The sequence below is a fragment of the Rhea pennata genome, chromosome 4 (assembly GCF_028389875.1).
Source record: "Rhea pennata isolate bPtePen1 chromosome 4, bPtePen1.pri, whole genome shotgun sequence".
Lineage (NCBI taxonomy): Eukaryota > Metazoa > Chordata > Aves > Rheiformes > Rheidae > Rhea > Rhea pennata.
In genome coordinates this window covers 72,919,688-72,941,014 of record NC_084666.1, presented here as the reverse complement: position 1 = coordinate 72,941,014, position 21,327 = coordinate 72,919,688, and the positions used below count along the sequence as shown (strand labels likewise).

Below are 21,327 nucleotides of genomic sequence, written 5' to 3'. Positions count from 1 at the left end.
GGCATGTATGATGAAAAAGAAATATGAAGTACGTTTGGAATAATCGGTGTTGTCTGTATATGACTCCAAATGATTTCTTCATACTTGCAATTAAAAAAGCTGTATATTAAGACTTTGGTAATCCATTTAAGTTAGCATATGGTTGAATTATGACTATAATTGGCATAATTTTGGATTGCACGTTTATATGTTAGATTTTGAATGCATAAGTGAAAAGTGAGTGCTTGAAATTCTTGACCATTTTTTTTCAGGTTTTAACTACCTACGATTGCTTTGATTTGGTTCCCTCTTTCATGAATGTGCTCATTGTATGATGCTCATAGTATGTTTAGATATTTCAAAAAAACACCTCGCAGTTTTGTGCAAAGAAAACTTAACTAGTTATTACTCTGAGTTTGACTTCTGTTCTTGCACTCATACTGTTTCTGTAGTTCCTGTTGTGTGTTTTTGTTGATAGGTAGTAGTATAAAAGCTAGAGTTTTGTGTAAAACAGACATGCAACATATATTCATGAAGCGAACAATGGAAAAAAATTCAAGAAATACTTAATGGGTTTTTTTGTGTGTTGTCTGGCAACAGTTTGGAACAATTCTGTGGTAATCCCTAAGGCTATAGGAAGTGCTCCCCCGATGCTCTGCTGAACTGCTCAACAGGCAAAAACACTTAGAAGCTGTTTTCGGTAAAAGCACACACAGATGAAACTCCGGACAGGTCCTGATCTCAGACTTCTGGGGAAGGTCATAGGTGCTCTGGCTTGTGAAGACTTGTCCGTGATCCTTAGGAAAAGGTTTGTCTGTGTACTAGCCCTGTAGTTCATTCGCGCTTGTCCAGTCAAGCATACTGAGTTTATGACCTTGAAGTCACAAACGCAAGGTCTGAACAAGCAAAGGATGTTGACTGCAAAACAATTTTTTGTCTCAGCAAGCTAAAGGACACCGATAGAAATAATTAGTGCTCTACCCATGGAGATTTAAGCTAAAACCTTTTGGTGGCAAAAGCAGAGATTACCTTGGATATGAGTTGCTGGAACCCCAGGGTTCTATAAGGCAGTGTAACAACGAGGCAGCCTCTGCTGTTTTGCTAGGTGTTCTTTATGTAAACCAGGATTAAAACTTTTCATTAAATGAGAACCATTTTGGTTGAGAAAATAAAGCATCTAAAGCCTCCTTAACATTCTAGCTAGTGACTTGTCAAAGTAGTGGGGCTAAAGTCTATTGACTGTCTTAGTGATTTCAGTTTCAGTCTGAAGGCAGCTTTGCAGTATCTGATGGACTTGAAAATCTGTATTAAATTGCATGTTGTCTTTAAAAACTTCAGAGTATTTTCTAAAAACTTTGCAACTAGAAAAAATCGGTTGTTCCAGCTCTTGGAAATTGGCAATAGGTCTTTTAGTACCCAAATAAGAAATAATAAAAATGGACTCTCAACTGCTTAGTAACTAAGTTTGCTGTGCAACAGTAGGAAGTAGTTGTTCCTTCTGTACTGTGTTCTTATGAATTGCTTTATAGTGAATCTGTGTTCTCATAGGATCCATCTTGGCAATTTGAGTAGCCAATACCAAAGGCCCAAATGCCTTGGCAAAAACTTAACAAATAACATTGTGGAAAAACACATGGAGCAAGCTGTCAAAAGTTGAGAAATTTGTAACTGAATTGTAAGCCTAGAGAGCAGTTGTGGTTCTCCCCTGACTCCCCCAAGTCTTCAGGAAAAAAAAAAAAAAAACCCACAATATTTGTCCTTAAAGCTGTTTTGAGGCTTTTTGAAACAGTAGGCTGGACTAGTTTGCTTCATCCAAATCTGATTTTTGGACTAATGATATTTTCAGATTCACTGAATCTAAAAATCACGTTGGTCCTGTTATGTTAATAACTGCCACTTGCTGTTTCACAGCCTTTGAAGTGTGTTGTCTGCAACTCAACTGCTAGACGTTTAAACTGTTCTGCTTGATACTTTCAAGGAGTTTTTAGGGTTTTTTTTGTGAGCACGTCTTCGTGTTAGGCTTCAGGGGAGCAAAACTGATTGTCTATTTTCTCGTTATAAGCCCTGTGTAAACCCCAGCTAGTTTCCAGGAAGTGCTGATGGATGTCTGGCCAAGAGTGCTAGTCGTGCCCTTTTGAGGAAGTGTGCCTGGTTAATGACACTCTATGTCTAAATGCACCCTAGAATTAAGCCACCATGTGCTGCTCTCCATTTCTGTGCCTTCAGCTTTCAGATGGCACATCGCAGTAACATAATTTTTATGATGTATATGGCGTGTAGGGTCTTGCATGTGTTAAGTTCTGACTCTACGCTGGAAAGTACACATAGGTACTGTGTACTTACAGGATGCTTTTAGAGAAAAGGGCTGGGGAACAGAACCTGCCAAATCTGCTTGTCAGGCTCCTCGAGTCTTAGAGTTGGGGACTTTGATAGAGTGAGGAAGTGACTTGTTATTGCCTTCTATAATGCTTGTGGATTGTCCTGACAGCACAGCTATGACTGAGGAAAAACCATAGAACAGTGATAAACAAATGCCAGAGATGCTCTGTAAATTAATGACCAGAGCTATTCATGAGAGCTATGTACTGATTAGATGGATAAATAATGGGCTTTTGCTATTCTGCCGTAAGGCTTTAGTAGGTGGTGCGTAATGGAGAACTGGCATTATTTATAAAGGAAGCCTGAAGTGGTGGCTTTTATTGATCTCTCCTGTTCACAGATAACTCAGTCTAGAGTTCTGCAACAGTGCTGTGTGCGTGACTGTGTAGAGACGACATGTAAATATTACAAAAAACTTAGATGTACCCGAAAAGAAAGAATTCAGATGCTAATCTAAGTGACACTTTAAAGATACCGAAGTCACTAGCGTAACAAGAAGACTTAGCTCTGCTCCTGTGTTCTTTGCTCGCACTGCCTCAAACAAATTCTTAGAGGTGACATTGCCCTGTATCGTCGGACTTGCATCGTGCTGTAGTTAGTTGCATAGCAGTGTGTACAAGCTTTTATCTGTTGATCTATATCATGTGGCAAGTATTTCTGCTGAAAGTAATATTAAGGCAGCCATCACTTTAAGCTTGGAATGCTTAGTCTTGATATTAAAAGCAGTTTTGGTATTAAAAGTAATTTTACTAGCTTAATACCACAGTTGATGTTGTACTTGTTTTGGTGTTCAGTACTCGATTTCTATCTCGTAAGTGTAGCAGATGTATGAAAAATACAGTTTTTTGTAGCTAGAATATATTTTCTGTCCTTTTTTGGCTTGATGTAAAATTAGAAACACAAATTGGTGTTGAGCCTAAATAAGTAATACTCTTGAAGTCAAAATGGGATTGACTCCTCTTCAACTCCCTGCTTTTTATGAGGGGAAGATATAGGAGGATGTTTATTGTCTGACCTTTACCTCTGCATGAGAGCATGTGGAAGCATATGTATGGCCCTAGCATTTCTTGTCGGAGATGGTAAAAGTAGGAGATGTTGAAAATTACAATTAATCTAGTATTTCAGTGCATGGAATATTGAGGGAAAAAATGAATCATTCTAGAAAAGTAACACGGAACTTGTGCAAGGATGCTCGTAGCATGATGCTTTAGAGAAGGTCAGTGTTAATTTCTCTTTACAGTTGTAGTAATACATTAAAGCTCTAGGCCGTCTTGCTTGACAGCAGGTGAAGTGCATTTGGTAACTTCTCCCCCTTACACCTCTTTCAATTCATGGAAGTACCAGCTTTATTAGAGAAGATTACAGGGGAAGTAAACTTAGGCAAGTGCAGAACGTGAGACTTTGTTGCAGAATGAATGGTGTATCATGTCAGAGCATTGTATGGTTCAAGAAATAATGCCTGAAAGTCAGGATTGATTATTCTAATCTGTAGGTATGTGTAGTATTCTACACCTTTTCCTTAGTTAAGGGAAATAAAGTACATATGAAGACATTTAAAGAAAATGTCCATTTACTTAGGCCAGTTAACAGAAATGCTGTCTTCAATTTGTAACTTCTGTGGAGAAGGCAAGATTTTCTGGGAAATTAAAAATGAATTTTCACTCCTACAAAAATACAGTTTAATTGACCACAGTTGAAAAGCATCTCTAAGCAGTGTTATTCTGCATGGTGCCCTGCTTCATGTTGTACAGGCTGAACAGCAACACTCTTGACCTAATAGATCTCTTAGGATTAGACCCTTGCAGAAATTGGATAGTGTAACTGCAGGCTTTAGGAAAATTTATTTTCAATCCTTGTGACTTGAAGAAATCTTTTCTGTCTTAAAAAATGAAAATAGTTATATTAATAAATATTTTAATTTCAATTTTTAACAAGCTAGTTTCATTAGGTGTTGCTCTGAAATTGACTTTAAATGACAGCAGATAATATGAATTAGTTTTCCACAGTCAATCTTTGGGAAAGCTTTCTCCTGATAACTTGTATTTGTGTTGGTGTTGTATTGTTTGTAGGCTGATTGCTTTTTCTTGTGTTACAGGATTTTGATTTACCCCACTGTGCTCATCTGGATAGTTGGAAGAAAAAACAGATGTTTTATATGAAACAAACTGCACAAGAGATCTAATTTTGGGGTGGGGGTTGGTGAATGGGAGAGAAGCTTCAGTATTTTTTTTTTTTCCATAGCAAATACTTCATAATGTTTGGAAGAAGAGTGACCAGCTGAGATTTTTGAGTTATTCTAAGGGGAAATAGATGTGTGTGTATATATATATTTATGTATATACTTTTTCCTTCCCTGAGTTGAGTGAGCCAAGAACTCTTCCAGCTGCTCAATAGTTAGCATTTCCAGTGGTGAAATTCATTTCTTGGCTCCTGAGCACTTGAGTAGTTCATATTTCTTACTGCCTGCTGCTTTGCTTATCCCTTTGCGAGAAGAAAACTGGTGAGTTCACAGTTCCACTGCAGCCAGCCTTGAGAAGTGGGCAATGGCATAGACAAATGGGAGGACCTCGGTAAGGCAGGATTCAACTGCCCCATAGTACTGAGGAGGAACCTGAGAGCTCCCCAGACTGGAAACCTGGGGCATGTGTGAGTGGATAGAGAGCTTAGGAGAAGTGGTACTGAGGAGCAACAGCCGACGCTGCGGGGCTGTCCCAAGTTGGCAGTTGTTGCCTTTGGAGTCGCTGTGATCAGAAGTTGGAAGTCATGCTCTACAGTTTGGCTGCATTTTGGGATTTGAGGAGGAGGGGAAAAAGAGGCTTCAAATACCCTTAAAAAAAAAAATTGGGGGGGGAGCGGGGAAACCACGTGCTTATTGCCAAAGAGGGATGTCTTTTGGATAATAGGTTGAATAATCATTTTGAAAGTAATTCTCAGCTGAGCTTCCTAAACAAACAATGCATATAGGTTCAATCCATGTACTAGTACCATATCAGAGTAGCTTTTGAATTCAGTAGATCATGTCTGTCAAATCTGGCTATAGGCAGTTACGTTCCACTGCTATTTGTGGAGGGAAAAACAAACAAAACACAAAAAAGGCAAAAAAAATATTGGAAACAGACTGCAGAAGGCAGACTTACTGTGAGCTCTGAAGTTTTTATGCAATAATATGTGGAGGAAGGAGAGAAGTTTTACTAGAGTTCTGCAATAAAATAATTGCTTTTCTGGTGTGTTTGCCCTCTTGAGCATCACAAATTCAGATTTCTGTAGACACCCCAAGATTCTCATGAGACTGCTTGTAAACTTTTGAGATTGACCTAAATGCTATCTTAAAATCATCTTGTTAAACTGTATCCCATGTGGAAATATACTACTGATGTATTATATACAGCTGCTTTTATGTTAAGGTATTTGAAGATTTCTGTAATGCTGTATGAGTGGGTGACATGTAGTTTGACAGACTCGTGTCTCTGGTTCTTTGACTTGGGAAGATACATTTGCAGGAGTAAGGAGGCTGTTGAGCTCTGGGGGGGGGGGGGGGTTTGGTGGTATTTAAACTTGGTCTTGACAGTCTAATAAATGCCTTGGTTCATGGATTTGAGGGAGTGTTTGCTGAACTTGAAACAACTTGACCCTGTCCTTTTTTTAATAGGCCGTAAAGCCCAAATGGATACTAGAGTCTTTTCTCTGTATTGTGTTGCACTCCTGTTTAATTTCAGTGTGTTTTACAACCAAAACAAATGCAGAGTGCAAGAAAATAGGATGTCCAGAAGAACTTGGATCATTTAGTGTCTGTTCTCTGGACAATGCAAATAAAACAGGTTGTCTAGTCCCCAGAAAAATTTTTAAATATTTTCTTGAGAAATCTTCCAGAAAAGCCTTATGTATGTTTCTTTTGAGTAGATTGTCTGGAACATGTTGCTGGTCTTTCTCTTTTTTTTAGTGTTTAATTAACAAACATATTTGAAAGAAGCACGATGGCTAAGAATTTTTCTGCAAGTAAGAAAAATAGTCTATGCTGAAGTAGTGAAAATAGTTAATTAGTTTTCTTATTGTGGATTTTACTAATATAGCTTAATGGGTGCCATCTTAAAATAGACTACTACTTTGAAAGATGGCTGTTTTGTGTGTGCTCTCTTTGTATGTTTATCGTTGATGCTTTCGAAAAAGATACAGTGTGTATAGAAACCTATGGCAGCTACTAACTATAGGCCTTCTAGAGTAGTATCTGTTCCTTGACATTTCCATCCTCGTCTAAAGTTGCACATCACATCACACTGCACTCAGTTTTGAAGGGAGTCTTGAAATATTTCAAGCATATTCTGTGGCTTTTAGTTGGAGAGCAAATCAACAAGGGAAAAGAGGTGATTTCTTCATATATGATTTTGGAAAACCTTGCTGCTTACAGTAGGTATGGAGGAAATCCCTTTTGAATCAGTTGAAGATAGCTAGGCTGACAAAGTACTTGAAAAGAAAACCCTTAAGAAATAACTGCAGCTTTATTTTCTAATGTATTAGATTCCAATCAATTTTCTTACTCCTAAATAAATCTTTTTTTTCCCCCCCTCCCCACAGGTGGAATCGTTCATCTTGGATCAGGATGATCTCGAAAACCCTATGTTGGAAACAGCTTCCAAATTGCTTTTGTCGAGTACTGCTGATGGTGCTGACTTGAGAACAGTAGATCCAGAAACCCAGGCTAGATTAGAAGCTTTACTTGAAGCTGCAGGTAAGGACTCCTGTCCCTTACGGGTTTAATTCTGAAGCCTAGACTCAAAGAGACCCTAGTGGAACTGCTTGCACAAGTCTGATCCATGTGAGCATGCTACAGACATGGAATGGGATGCAGTGTGAACCTGGCAAGCTTGTACAAGTTGCTGAAGAGAAAGGAATTAAGACATTCTGAATTTTGGAAGACTGGAGTTCCATGGAAAGGCCATGCTTCTACTTGGATCCCTCTAAATTTGGATTTTAAAAAACCTATGTAGAAGTTCACATATAGCCTTGTCTTGCAACCTTGGATCAAAAGCTAGGTTACCCAATGAGGTTTTGTTCTGTAATAGTGTAGGAAAGACACTACTGGTTGCTTATGCAAAGTAGTTGTCAATGGTTGAAAAATAATGTGTTCTGTGTGTTGGAGGCTGTCGTTTGTATGCGACACATCTGATGGCAGCTTTTAAGTTAAGATTGTTGAACAGTTAATCCCATAATTTTTGAAGGCATAGTTAATTATATTTGGAATGTTTCTGCTAGCAGAACTCAGACTTAATTAAAACTTCTGTGTTTTTTCTTTGTCTGGCATGTCAACTTGTTATAACTTGAAATGAAAGGAATAGGTAAACTGTCCACTGCCGATGGTAAAGCATTCGCAGATCCTGAGGTGCTTCGCAGACTGACTTCTTCAGTCAGTTGCGCGTTGGATGAAGCTGCTGCTGCACTTACCCGGATGAGAGCAGAAAGCACAGCAAATGCAGGGCAGACGGACAAGTAAGCCTACATTTTCTTTTACTGGATGTTTTTAGTAGTGCGCTGCTGTGATTTTTGGATACAGTTTTTGTTGTACTGTGTTTTTTCTGGCTACAAGATGGTGAAGTTGCTACTCAAGTGGAACTAGCAGCAGGTTGACACCTGGTTTTCCTGTTAAATATTCTTGGACTGTTAATTCTTGCAGCGGGAAGTGAAGTGAGTAATATTGCTCAAGATCCAGAAATCATTCACCAAGTAACAATCTTCCTTAATTTGACAAACTCAGTAAACAAAATCCCTGAATTTGTAAGTAGCCTGGGCCTTTGAACTTTACCAGAAAATATCCTGAGATGGATAGAGGTGTTGAAAATATTTTTTCTCTTGTTCTTACTTGCCACAGAAACCTAGAAGTCTGTAAGTGATATGAATAAACTAGCTTTGGGACAGAGTGTGTGTGTTGTGGAGAACTTCAGAGTACCTTTTCAACTGAGGAAGGAAAATGATCTTGAGGGACTTTGAGCCTTCATGATGGTTACTGGCTTTCCTGCAGTTTGTAGGACCTTGGACAGAGCTGAGGCCTGAAAGCCTCTACTTTTTTAAACAAACTTTATGAATTAATTTGTTTGGCTTTTCGCCTCTTGGGATGTTTTCAGAGGGAAATAAACCCACCCCCTTTGGACTGTCACTGAGCTTACATACAGTGGAAATAATGTTTGTGCAAGCTTGCAAGCGCTGCAGTGCTAGAGGGTGGTTTAATCCCTGTATGCAGAGCAATTCAAAGATTAGTGTGTGCGCTAATCAGGGCATTTAAAGAGTATAGAAGCATTTGGAGTTATATCTGCTGCTATGCTGTGTGCACCTCTCCTCCAGCTACCTTTTTTACTACTAACAGTGAATGTTGCCAGAGTTGTTACTGGGACAGAGGATATGGAAAATGAAAATAAATGTGGACAATACTGTTAACAGTACATACTTGAGAAATATTTCTGTTTGCATTAAGATTTGGCCTAGTGACACAAATAAGACTGTAGTCATAGATGCTGTATACAAGTATCGTGTAGCCTGTTTCAAGAGTTCATACTTTTACATTCTGTACTTTTAAAAAATTGTTCCCTATCCCCTTGAGTAATATGGCTTCCGGATATTGTATGGCACTACCTTATTTTTCCATTCCCTATTGAGTTAGCTCTGTGTTAAAGGATTTTCCTAAATGGACAAGAAGTGAAAGGAGGGTGGATGGGATGAGGCCAATAGTCTTGGATTTGTTATTAATCATTCATGAGCTGAATAGACAAAATGTGCATTCTTGTATTAGCTCAAAATATGCATTCAGGAGAATGCATTCATGAGTTAGAATGATAAAGGTTAAGAATTCAGAATGTCACACGAGGACCAAAAATTCCCTTATGTGACTTAAGGGCTAACGCAACCTGGAGAATCTGTCTTTACTATTCGATTGAGTTATGACCACAACTGGAAGGTTGGATTTTGTTACAAAAATCTGCAGTTCATTTCCAGGACAGGATAGAAGCTGTTTTGAGGGGGTGGTGATGCATTGTTATAGGTCAGTGATACCAAGTGATTTGTTCTAGTCTTATTGACACTGTTGAACAAAAGCATGTCTTGATGGGTGATGTCCTGTCCTTTGTCTCCTTCGACAAAGAAAAATGGGAATGTAACTGTTCAGTGGCTACACATTTGAAATGAAATATTCATAAAATAATATCCAGGTAAACAAGGCATTGTACTTATCTGTTATTTCTTTTGACCCTTACTTCAGCAAAATGAGTAGCACAAAACTTGTGTTTCTAAACTGGAACTACAAAACAGGAACAGATTGAGAGGATGCATTGTGGAGCAAATAGTAATGAAAAAAACCAAAAGTTTTCTTGTTTGTTGAACTAAAATATTATTCTTCAAAATGGAGAGTTATTACTTGAATGTTTTAATAACTACAAAAAAAGTAGTGCATGTGTAATGCTGGGGGAGAAAATCAGACCCATAACCTTCTCATCTCTCAGCACTTTACTACTTTTGTATGGCAAAATACAGTAAACAGGATGGTTGTTCTGCAGATGTTTCAGTTGGCATCTTACTGTGCTAAAAATTAGTAACAGGAGAGGCTGGCTGAATTTTTCAAAGAGATTGTGCGGAAAACCTGAAATGTAAAAACACCTCCTAGCCTTTGGCATTGTTTAGATTGTGCTTGCTTTTTAGTTGACTGCATCTTTGTGGCATGTTGTTTTTTTTTTTTTTTTTTTTTTACTCTGCACGTAGAGTAAGAATTTCAAAGATAGTCCATTTTTACTTCTAAATGGTTTCTGTCTTACTAGCCGCAGCTTGGCAGAGGCTTGTTCAGAAGGAGATGTAAATGCTGTGCGGAAGTTGCTAATTGAAGGCCGGAGTGTGAACGAGCACACAGAAGAAGGCGAAAGCCTCCTTTGTTTAGCCTGCTCAGCAGGATATTATGAGCTTGCACAGGTTGGTTTCCAAACCGTTTTTTGTGCGTATTTGTGTGCATTACATAACAGTGAGTGTTGAATCAATGGGATGCTGTCTTATTCACCTGGAAGGTGGCATTAAGATTGTGGGAAAAGTCAGTTAATTGACAGATGAAAACTTGCACATAAACTGTATGTTACTAACGCATTTGTTGTGCTTATTTTCTTAAAAAGAAACCACGTGTTCCTGAAAGTAGGGGCTATGTTGTGTAGACTTCTAACTGTCTTGTCATGCTGGTTGTCACTTCCGAATGTTGTTGATCAGCCCTTCTGTTCACAGGTTCTTCTGGCAATGCATGCTAATGTGGAGGACCGGGGTATTAAAGGAGACATAACACCTTTAATGGCTGCTGCTAATGGTGGACATGTCAAAATTGTGAAGTTGCTGCTAGCTCATGGTGCTGATGTGAATGCACAGTCATCGACAGGTAAATAAGCATGTTAGAAAAAGCTTGTTGAAACGCTGAAAATCTGATTATTTTGCAGCGTACAGGAAACTGTGTGGTCATTCAGGAGGAGTGGCTGTTTGAGAAAGTGAAGCTCTTCAGAGCAGATTACTACTTGATTTACAACACAGCTTCTATATTTTTTATGAGCCTGTAAAATATTAGTTGGTTGCAGACAAAGGCAAGTTAGTAACTGAAAGATCTTAGTGTACATAAGTCATCTTAGTATACATAAGACTTCTTGTCACACAGTATGTTGAGCACAGTTTGAGTAGTACTGTGTACTTCAAAAATTACTTGGTATCTGGTCTAGGTAAGCAAGGGGAAAGTAAGCAGAAGGTGATTGTAGGGAGTGTGGGTTTTTTTCCTCCTCCCTTCTCTTACCCTTCTCAATTTTGCACAAGTTTGTGTTGAAGTAACCAAACTGCTTGCACAACTATTTCATTCATCCTTTTGGTGGAGAGTTTCTATATAGGCAGCTGTTGTTAACAACTAAGTACAGGTGCTACATTAGGAGGAAAGTTAAGATACTAGAAACCACCCCCCTCCCCCCAGTGAATTAGTTACCTGAGTAGTTATAGTGCTCTGAGTTTGTTCTTCCCTCCCCCCCGGCCCCCACTTCTGCCCCTCACCTTGGTGCATGCATAAAGGCAGGTTCTTTGATTATTTTCTTCAGATTCAGTCTTTTTGAATTCACAGATTTTTTTAATCCCCTTGTAAATGCTGTGGATGTTCTAAACTAGCACTTGAGAGATGTTTAAGACATGACTTAGAAAAATAGCTGATTCTGCTCCTTGTTTGGGGCTCTTCCTTTTACAGCATGGTATCTCCATGCTGAGTAACAAAGCTGCATGATGGGTATTTGTGATGCAAGTTGGGATTATTTGGGAGGGAAATTGAAAGAGAATTGAATTGACTGCAGTTGGTTAGATCTTCAGTTTGTCAGCACTGAGTTATTTCGTAGTTACTTGCTCTTTTCTATTGTTTTTTGAACTGTAGGCTGTAAAGCCTATTTCGTAAGACAGCTCTGTAAAAGGAGTAGAACGGAGCCTAAGTTGAAGTTTCAGTGTAGACATTTCTGAGTTTTCAAAACCTTGTTTTCTGGTTCTAGGCAATACCGCCCTTACGTACGCCTGTGCTGGAGGCTATGTAGATGTTGTGAAAGTACTGCTGGAATCGGGCGCTAGTATTGAGGACCATAATGAAAACGGTCACACTCCTCTGATGGAAGCAGGAAGCGCTGGCCACGTGGAAGTGGCCAGAGTGCTGCTGGAAAATGGAGCAGGCATAAATACGCATTCCAATGAATTTAAGGAGAGTGCACTTACATTGGCTTGTTATAAAGGTACGGTACCAAGGCCTTTACTTGGGTGTGGGAAGTCTTTTAAAACATGTTTTTATTCAAAATTATTGTTTGGTACAAAATGAATTTGAATGCTTTAGACAGACACATACTCGATGCTTTTTATCCTGACATCTGATACTGCATAAAACGTGTGGCCTCTAAGATGAGGGATTCATGTGGAGAATGTTAGATCAAAGTTATGTCTTGATACTGAGTCTTCATAGCTAGTATTTTCTGTTCAGTCTTAAATGAGTTGTAAGGCAAGGAAATAATTCACTTGATATCAGAGTAAATGAGATAATCTTTCTATAATACAGTGATATTTTACCTCACAGAATACTTCACAGGGCATTTTACACATTTTACACATTCACATGTTTTACAGGGCATCTCTGCACAGGTATAGAAGTGACTTGTATTTACAGGACTTAGCACTCAAATGTGCAAAATCCAGTGCCTTTCTTCTAGGTGTAGTGTTCCAACAGGCCTTTTTTACCTCCTTGGAGGCAGCTATCTTGCATCACTCAAGAGGTGAAAGCTTATTTACTGAGAGAGCAAATCTGAACAAGCAGCTCTGATGGTCACTTAAGACATGTTCTATTAGAGCTCTCGGAATGGCTTTTGACACGCTTGTGGAAGAGATACTTGCTGTGGCATCTCAGTAGAGGGTCTTCATTTTTCATTTATGTTTAATTTTTTCCTTGATTAATTCTTGGTGCACAGATGTTAAATGCCTTAATAAGCAATAGTAGGTTTTTTTTTTTTTTTTTTTTTTTTTTTTTTTTTTTTTTTTTTTTTTATGGTGGTATAGGAACAAAGGCATTTTGGTGAAAAGATGGGGGGGGGGCAAACCCTCCTCCTTCCTGAAAAAGTATGCTTGGATTCCTAAAATGAGGTTGGAATGCAGAGATGAAAGATTACATATCTATACTTAATCAATTGTTTGCTATGATGAAAAAGAAAAAACATTAGCTTTTTTTCTTCCATTATCTATATTCTTGGCATTTAGCTTTTTCTTGGGTTAGTGTTGCTCCAAATTGCGTGTTTAAGGCATAAAAATCTATTTCTAAATTTTTCATATGGCTGAAGTTTTGCAGCAGAATGATGTATGGTATTTGGGACTAAGTAGATCATTAACCATCCTCTCCTCTCTATGCTCCCCTCCCAATAAAAAAGTGAAAAGGCAGTGCATCCTTATAACTGGGCTGTACCTGTCTTCATCTTTTTAAGGGTATTCTAGTGTCAAGTTTTAACTTTTTTTCTCTTGAGTTACAAAACAGCAATAGTTTTACATGCTTGCATGTTTTCTCTCATAACTGTAGGAGAGGTGATGGGACTTGGTGCAACAACAGGACTTAATTATGGTAATGAAATTAGCAGACTCAGGAGGGAATGTAGTTGGAAGAAACTGTTAAATTTCCTTATTTGCTGGGTTCCTGTGGATTGAATTATTAGAAAACTTTGGAAGTACGAAGGTTCATCTGCTTCATACCTTTTATGGTCTAAGGGTTATACAAGCTTGAGGGCTGGTTACAATATCATTTATGAATACAGTAATCCCCAATTCTTAAAATTGAACAAGCTTAGAAGAAGGGAAAATAAAAAGCTCTGTTTTGTAGATGAAAGTGTTTCAAGGTCTTTAGAGAATAATAAATCACCCTGGTGTAACCTTCTGGAGTTTGTGCTACTGTATTTTAAAGTTGTTTCAAGGAATGCATGTAGTGCATAGTTCTACTAACCAGATGACTTGAATCTTACAGTGGATGTGCTGTTGAGCTGCTGTTTGCATTGTACATACAGATACAGACATGCCTTTCAAGTGTTTCATTGCTTGTTTATGGTGTACCGTGATTTTTTGTTATCTTAACTATGTATGATAAACCTTTTCTATGACTGCCTTGAAATACACTTTTGCTGGAAATTATTTTCGTCTGTTGTGTCTTCTTCCCCTCATACAGGCCATCTAGAAATGGTGAGATTTCTACTGGAGGCTGGTGCAGACCAGGAACACAAGACAGATGAAATGCACACTGCTCTTATGGAGGCTTGCATGGTAAGAAATGCATGGTTTTAGCAGTGAGGTGTTCTTAGTATCTCCACTTTCTGAAGATAATGATTGCTTTTGGTCTTTTTGGTGCAAAACCTGACTTGGTGATGCTTTGGTTCTCCCCCACACTTGATGGCCCTCTGGCAGAAGAATGGAAAAAAATACGCACTTGAGAAACAGTGCTTTCTAAAACAGCAGAATTCAACCCTTTGCTCTTGTGACTGATAAAACAGTTACATTCTCGAGGGACATCAGCTAAAACCTGCATCACTTGAGCATTAGCTCAGAGACCTCTGTTAACCTATACTTTGGATGCAAAGTGCATGTATGTCCAATTGCACTTGATGTTTTTCTGCAGTAACAGAAGTCATGAAATCGGATGCGCTCATTATCCGAAAGCAGCTTCTGTGGGCTATGTCTCTGTGTCTTGTTGCATGTCACTTACTGTGTTTTGCGCTTCTGATAGTCATGGTAGTCTGGTTTGCCTCCAGAGATACCTTTGTGACCTCAGTTCTGAGAAATTAATGACTTCAAGAATAACCAGAAATAAATTATACTCGTTTACTTTAACAATCTCATTTTTCACTTTGTGTAGTTGCACTAGATTCTGGGTTAGCAACTTTAAACTGAAGCTTGGAAAATCCTTTTTGTAGGAATCTCTGAATTACCTTACTTAAAAGTTTTTCTCATTGGCTGATGAAATGCTTTCAATAGTTCTGAAATGTGCTAAACTTATGCAGCAAATACTGTCTTAACATAGATATGTTGAATGTCTCCAATAGCAGTCATGTTTAAGGAGTCTGTAAGCCTAGTTACCCTCTTTCACTTATGTTGGAAGCGGTTATGTTTAGATGTGCATATGCAGCTTTTTTTCCTGCATGGGTTACATAGTCACCTAGGCAATGTTTGGGAAGCAACTAGGAAATTAAAAGGCATATTGTTGGAATGCTGTCAGTCAGTTATTAATTTAAGCATGCTTCTGTATTGCTAGTCTGTCAATCTGAGGCAGTTGTAAAACAATGTAAAACGGATTGCCATCTTACAAAATTTAGTAAGATTCAGAGAAAACTCTGATTTTGGATAATACTTTCCTACCATACAGTGCAAGCGTTCTGGAGCTTTTTTTTTCAACATATCATATTTGGGTAATTTTAATTCTGAAATAGTATAACATCTAGCTTGAGATGATTCTAGACTTCTTTGATGAAGAAAACCTGTCAAATCTGTATCTTTGGGTAGTGTTTCCATTTGAAGTACTGTCAGGCTTAAACAGCTGTGCAACTCTGGTTTATCTGCATCATCTTTAAAGCAGATATCCTATTTGCAATCTACTTCATACAAATAACCTGAGGTGGAAGGTTTGTTATCATTCTGGGCTTTTACTTTGATAATTTCTTTTGAGTAAATATGGTCATGTATCCTCCTTATTCCTCTTTCAGAAATTTAGAGTAGTGTACATTGGTTGGTTTCCCCTCCTGGAGAAGTGTGTATCCTGGCATGGAGTTGGCTAACCCTGTGCCATACCAATGGCTGGCAGGTGTAAGCTAGCAGAATGAGAAACCCAAGCAGATGTTGGCGTCATTTTCTAGGAAGGAGCTTATTCTGAAACTCTTTGTGCTGGAGAGAAGAAAAGGAAATGCAACTGAGCAGGTTTAGGCTTTTTTCTTAGTTGTTTTTGTGACCCTGAGTTGAAATGAGCTGTTTTTTCACAGCCTCAAGGCTGTACATAGCTTGTTACAGAGGTTTCCTCTAACTGCAGCATGCTTAGATAAGTGCAATATTAATGTCTGTGCCTATGTTCATCTAACCCTTCACCTGTATGTGAAACTCAAGCCTAAAACTCAAAAGTTATCTTGTATTATATTTTCTTGTTACTCTCCCCCTTGGATTTCACATGGGTTGGGTGAGTCTGTTTTAAGCCTGTGCGGCATCTCACAGGGCCATGGTGAAGCGCCATGCATTCTCATTAAAGACTTGATATAGTCTTCCCTTTTCTAAAGTAACTGTAATGGTTCTAAATTCAATTAGTTTTGTCTTTTTGAGCAAGTTAATGGCTTCAGATGGGGGAATCCTTTGCAGAAGCAATTATGTTTGTCAAGAAGCCTTTAGAAAGAAAGGCATGTAGCTTATCAGGACATATGGTATTCTTTATCTTACTCTGGTGAAGTATTAGTAGATTAGCCATATGGGTATCAGGGATGCTGTCCTTGCAAGGAGCTTCATGGAAGGTGACTATAAAGTTATGTTGTTTATTTCCAGTAGCCTCCTTGTCGTGACAGCTTGATAGATCAGGAGTTTGCAGAGGGCACTGCTACTTCGTGGAGCCACAGAGCAAGCTGTCTTTGCCTCCTTGCCTTGTGTGTGTGTGGTGGTGGTTTTTTTTGGGGGGGGGGTCTCTGCTAGAGAAATGAAGAAGTTTAGACTGAGAGAAATGTCTAGACCATTTCTTATTAAAACCTGTTCAGCAATGGGGAAAAAGTTGTGGTTTTCTATTTACACAAGAAGCAGTTGTTAAGTCGCTGTCTCCATGCTTGCTCACAGGATTGAGAGACAGGTAAAGTTGGGAGTATTGCTATCTTTTCTTCTGCTTGTGAAAAAGAACAGCTTTCTGTAGCAGTACTTACAGATCTGAAATGTAGCAAGGTAGAGGCTTCTCATTTCTGCATGCTTTTTCTGCAGAACTAATTGCCAATCTCCAGTAACTCAAAGCTACCTTCTCTAGGATAGCATTGAACTTGAATACATGTTACTGAAGTTTGTGCCTATACTATAGGGTTTACATACTACAGACCTGTGGGACTGCTTAAACCTTGTCCTACAAGGCATTCAGAAGGACTTCTGTCCAAGAGCTTTTATTATAATATACAGCACTACCTTTGCTTTAATGCAAATCAGTTCTTCAGTAATGTGATTTGCCTCATGGGAGCAAAAAGCTGGTTTGTTTAGTTTGCATCTGCTCTTAGTGAAGAAAGCTGACCTGCAGTGAAGGCTGAATATTGATTGCCCCCGCTGATTGGCCTTAAAACTCTTAATGTGCTGGTGCAGGTTGGGCAAGCTACCTTTTGTGATCAAAACTCTGAAGTGTTTTTGAGGTGTTGTAGGTGAGCTGAACAGCACCAACCCATTGCAAGGCACATTAAAACATGGACAAAATTGCTTTGTGTGGTTAAACACCAATAATTGTTTTCAAGACTTTTTGACCTTTATGTGAATCTTTGAAACATATCTTTTTCTGCTGTTTGCAACACCATTTTCATGATAGATCAGTTGGGGATGATAAGTGATCTGTCATGCCAGAGGCTGATGGTTGAGGAACCATCTCTACATTTCTGTGAGGAAGGATTCTTTATATAGCCCTAGAGTCTTTCCCTAAAATAGTGTTGTCATTTCATATAAAAGGTGAATATGTCCTGGATCTTCTTACTTAGACAACATCTTGTTAGGCTGCCTGGATATGATAGAAAGGTATAAAACATTTCAGAAAATTGAGTCTTTAACAATATTAGATGTAGTTTTGTATATTGTTGGGAAAGGAGCTGTGGCTGTGGTTCCTAGTTTGGTGAGGATGGCAATGGCTTAAATTTGTTCTCTCTTATTAATCTGAGATCATGATGTACTTATCTTGTTCAATGACAACCTCAAGGAAGCCTCGCGTTCCTGGTAAGCCTCTGCTATTCCTATGCAATCCTTCTGCATGTGTTACATTAGATCTTTTCTGCTATGGTTACTGCAGATTCGTATGGAAGATGGCAATTTCATGGAGAAAATCGGTTCGGAGGGGTTGTGCCTACTGTTGGACTGCAGTGATCAAGCTAGTCACTCTTTTATATAAAAGTTGAACTGAGTGGTTATTTGATATGTCACTGTCAAGATTTTAGTGTAAATATGTAGTTGAAAAGCCATTCAAGTAGGTTCCTGAGTCTATGATGTACTGAGAACGTGACAAAAATACTCGGATCTTATTGGTGTTGTTTTTAAAGGAAGAAGCAAATTTAGAAGCTAACTTTTGGTAAAGTATTTTGACAGCAAGATAATAGTACCTGAAAAAGTCTAAAGGGAGGATCTAGTTCCGGTGGCTCTTGTGATGTATGAGGGACCCCTTACAAGTGGTCTCGTTTTTTTTTTTTCTTGGAGAAAAAATGTCCTGACTGCTGTAAAATTGAGCAGTAAGTGAAATAGTATTGCAGGAACCAGCAGGCAAGCAATGTAATTATACACCACTACCTTGGAAGGAAGGAAATTTTTATACTTAAAGCTCATCTCCTCTTCTATCTTCATCCCCAAAAGTTGTGAATGTGTAATATGAATCTGTAAGACTAACAGTCTTCATGGAAATGAGGATGAGCTATGTTTCTGATACTTCGTAAGCATGTTTTACGTAACAAATAACGCAACTACGTCTTGAATTTAAAACAAAAATAACACTTTTTGAATAAATGGGGAGCTCTGGCATAGAGTGACTTCTTTGCAATGTAAAGATTTGGCAGTCTTTAGGGGAAAAAAAAACCCAAACCTGTTCTTAGATCCAAGAAAAAGTACTTATGAGTGAAAATCTCTTAATATTACTTTATTTAATATAGTGCATTTTTTGTCAATAATAGGAAAACTTTTGGTAATGGATCAAAAGAAATACGTGGTATTTGAGTGGTAACTTATTTCTTAGAATTTGTTCCTTACATAATGTGATCACTCTTCAGTTCTGTTCCCATAGAACAGTACAAGATGTTGTAGCATTTTGGTATTGTTCTTTGGGAGGAAGCAAGTTTCTAAAACAGCCTAAAGTTCCCTTTCAGCTATTTTTTCTGAACTAAATTGATGCCAAACTAAAGCATAGGAATTTGTGAATCTACTGTGAAGCTGACCACTTTGTTATAGTATGCACACCAAGGCTGGGTGTATGATTTACATTATTTTAGCTTTGAATAGGGCATATTTAAAAAAAGATTTCTTGAGGTTTCTTCCCATGCTTATATCATAGTGGATTTCTAGCATTAATCAAAACATTTAAGAATACTTCTTTAATAGTTTCCTTGAATGTTTTGATTTTCTAATTCTCTTGTTTCTATTCTCTGACTTCTAATGGGATTTGAGTTTCTGAATTTGTTAAGCTTTGGAAAATAAGTCACCCAACTATACACCTAAGGTGACCTGGATCAATGAAGCAATTCAGCTGCTAGGTGAGAGATTGCCTGTGTCAGGCAGAATACCTTTTTTTTGACTGTCTTCATGCAGTGTTCTTGTTTTGGGTTTTTTGAATTCCTAGGATGGCCATGTGGAAGTGGCAAGATTACTTCTTGACAGCGGAGCTCAGGTGAACATGCCTGCAGACTCTTTTGAGTCTCCATTGACCTTGGCAGCCTGTGGTGGGCATGTTGAACTGGCAGCTTTGTTAATTGAACGTGGAGCTAACTTGGAAGAGGTAAATGATGAAGGATACACACCACTAATGGAAGCAGCTAGAGAAGGACATGAAGAGATGGTGGCACTGTTACTTGGCCAAGGTAACTATTACGGTGTATTAAATGGACTGGAATTCCATGAGCATCTGATATTGTATGCTTTTTTAAAAGATATTGTTACTTCTTGCAATTTTGCTTTCTTCTTGTGTGACTTTGAGTATTGAGTAGTTAATTTTAGCAAAATACTCTTTATTGTACTTGAACCCTAATTGGTAACTGGCCGTTCAGAACAGCTTTGTGTTTCTCAGAGGCGTTAAATATTGAACAACTGATGTGGGTAACCTAGATTACATGTAGTGGCTTTGGCATATCTTGATAATATGATATTGCTGCCGAGTTGCAGGAAAGTACTTTGTAAGATTCTTGGAGTTCCCAAAGTAGTGAAAGGAAGTTGAGGTGTGTGTTTGGTATAGCACAATATTAGGGGGAATAGTTATGCAGCTATAGAAATGAGGTGTACCATTAAGCGGATGTTTCATGCCTGAAGAAGCTTAGTCTGCTGATACTGGTTTTAATAACTAGTGTTTTCTGATGTGTCTGTAGTTATGGTACATGTCTTCATTTATTTCTGAAGGAGCGAACATCAATGCTCAAACAGAGGAGACGCAAGAAACTGCTCTAACTCTGGCTTGCTGTGGAGGTTTCTTGGAGGTTGCTGATTTTCTTATTAAAGCAGGAGCTGACATAGAACTTGGTTGTTCAACACCTTTAATGGAGGCTGCTCAAGAGGGTCATTTGGAGCTGGTTAAATATTTGTTAGCTGCAGGTATGGACTAATTTTGTTGATGGTTCTGTAGAGTGCCATAACCTTAAGAAAAGATTCCTGTTTCTGTATTCATTACACTTTCATTAGCGGCTTTTTGAAGTCAACTGCAATGGTTTATGTAACCTTTTAAAGTAATTTACTGCTTGGACCCTAATTTAGATTTTGTAGAATGACTTGACTCTTAGAACTGAAGTTTTAGTTCATGGTGATTCTCCCCCTTCCCTCCCCCCCCCCGCTCCAGCCCTCAAATGCAGTTGATATGATATTACTTAATTTCATGAATGTTTTATTAAAAAGGGGGAATTAAATGTTTAATCTGATCTAGTAAAGAGTATGAAGAGACTTACGTGTTTTCTGTAGTGAACTCCATAAAGCTTACATACTCATTAATACTGCTTCAGGGGCTAATGTGCATGCAACAACAGCAACAGGTGATACAGCACTGACATATGCGTGTGAAAATGGCCATACTGATGTAGCAGATGTCTTACTTCAGGCAGGTGCAGATTTGGTAAGTAATTACCATCTTAAAATTTTACAATTAAAAATTAAGATGACAAGTGTGTTTTTGGTTTTTGTCCCACATTTACTGCTGAAAACTTATCATGGTGGCTGTTGTTTCAGTTGTATACGAATTACCTTTTTCTTTTGACTACAAAGGAAGTAGTGGTGCTAAACAGAATTGTTGACCTGGTTCAGGGTTAATATTCTTATTTGCATATTTTTGCTGTTTCTTAAACAGCAAACAGTTGATGGTTCTGTTCTGATGTGATTTATTTGGTATACTGTACTGGAATTAAGATGATGGAAGTAAACTGATTATTACATTTCAGTAGACTTGTAGACCAGTACAAGAACAAAACATGAAGTTAAGCATGATGGAATATATTTTGTAAATTAATCTCTGTTATTTGCTCGGATGCTTCTTACCAAGTAGTCTCA

General features: G+C 38.3%; 1 protein-coding gene across 2 annotated transcripts in view; it reads left to right on the top strand.

The window, feature by feature from the left end:
• The window catches only part of ANKRD17 (ankyrin repeat domain 17), a 94,709-nt gene that overhangs the window by 35,879 nt on the left and 37,503 nt on the right, over positions 1 to 21,327 (top strand). For both annotated transcript variants that reach the window (XM_062574259.1, XM_062574260.1), the window contains exons 2-10: positions 6,931 to 7,084; positions 7,686 to 7,842; positions 10,155 to 10,302; positions 10,603 to 10,750; positions 11,880 to 12,113; positions 14,072 to 14,166; positions 19,424 to 19,661; positions 20,194 to 20,385; positions 20,787 to 20,896. In XM_062574259.1, the coding sequence (XP_062430243.1) occupies positions 6,931 to 7,084; positions 7,686 to 7,842; positions 10,155 to 10,302; positions 10,603 to 10,750; positions 11,880 to 12,113; positions 14,072 to 14,166; positions 19,424 to 19,661; positions 20,194 to 20,385; positions 20,787 to 20,896 (1,476 nt within the window). The remainder of the gene's footprint in view (positions 1 to 6,930; positions 7,085 to 7,685; positions 7,843 to 10,154; positions 10,303 to 10,602; positions 10,751 to 11,879; positions 12,114 to 14,071; positions 14,167 to 19,423; positions 19,662 to 20,193; positions 20,386 to 20,786; positions 20,897 to 21,327) is intronic.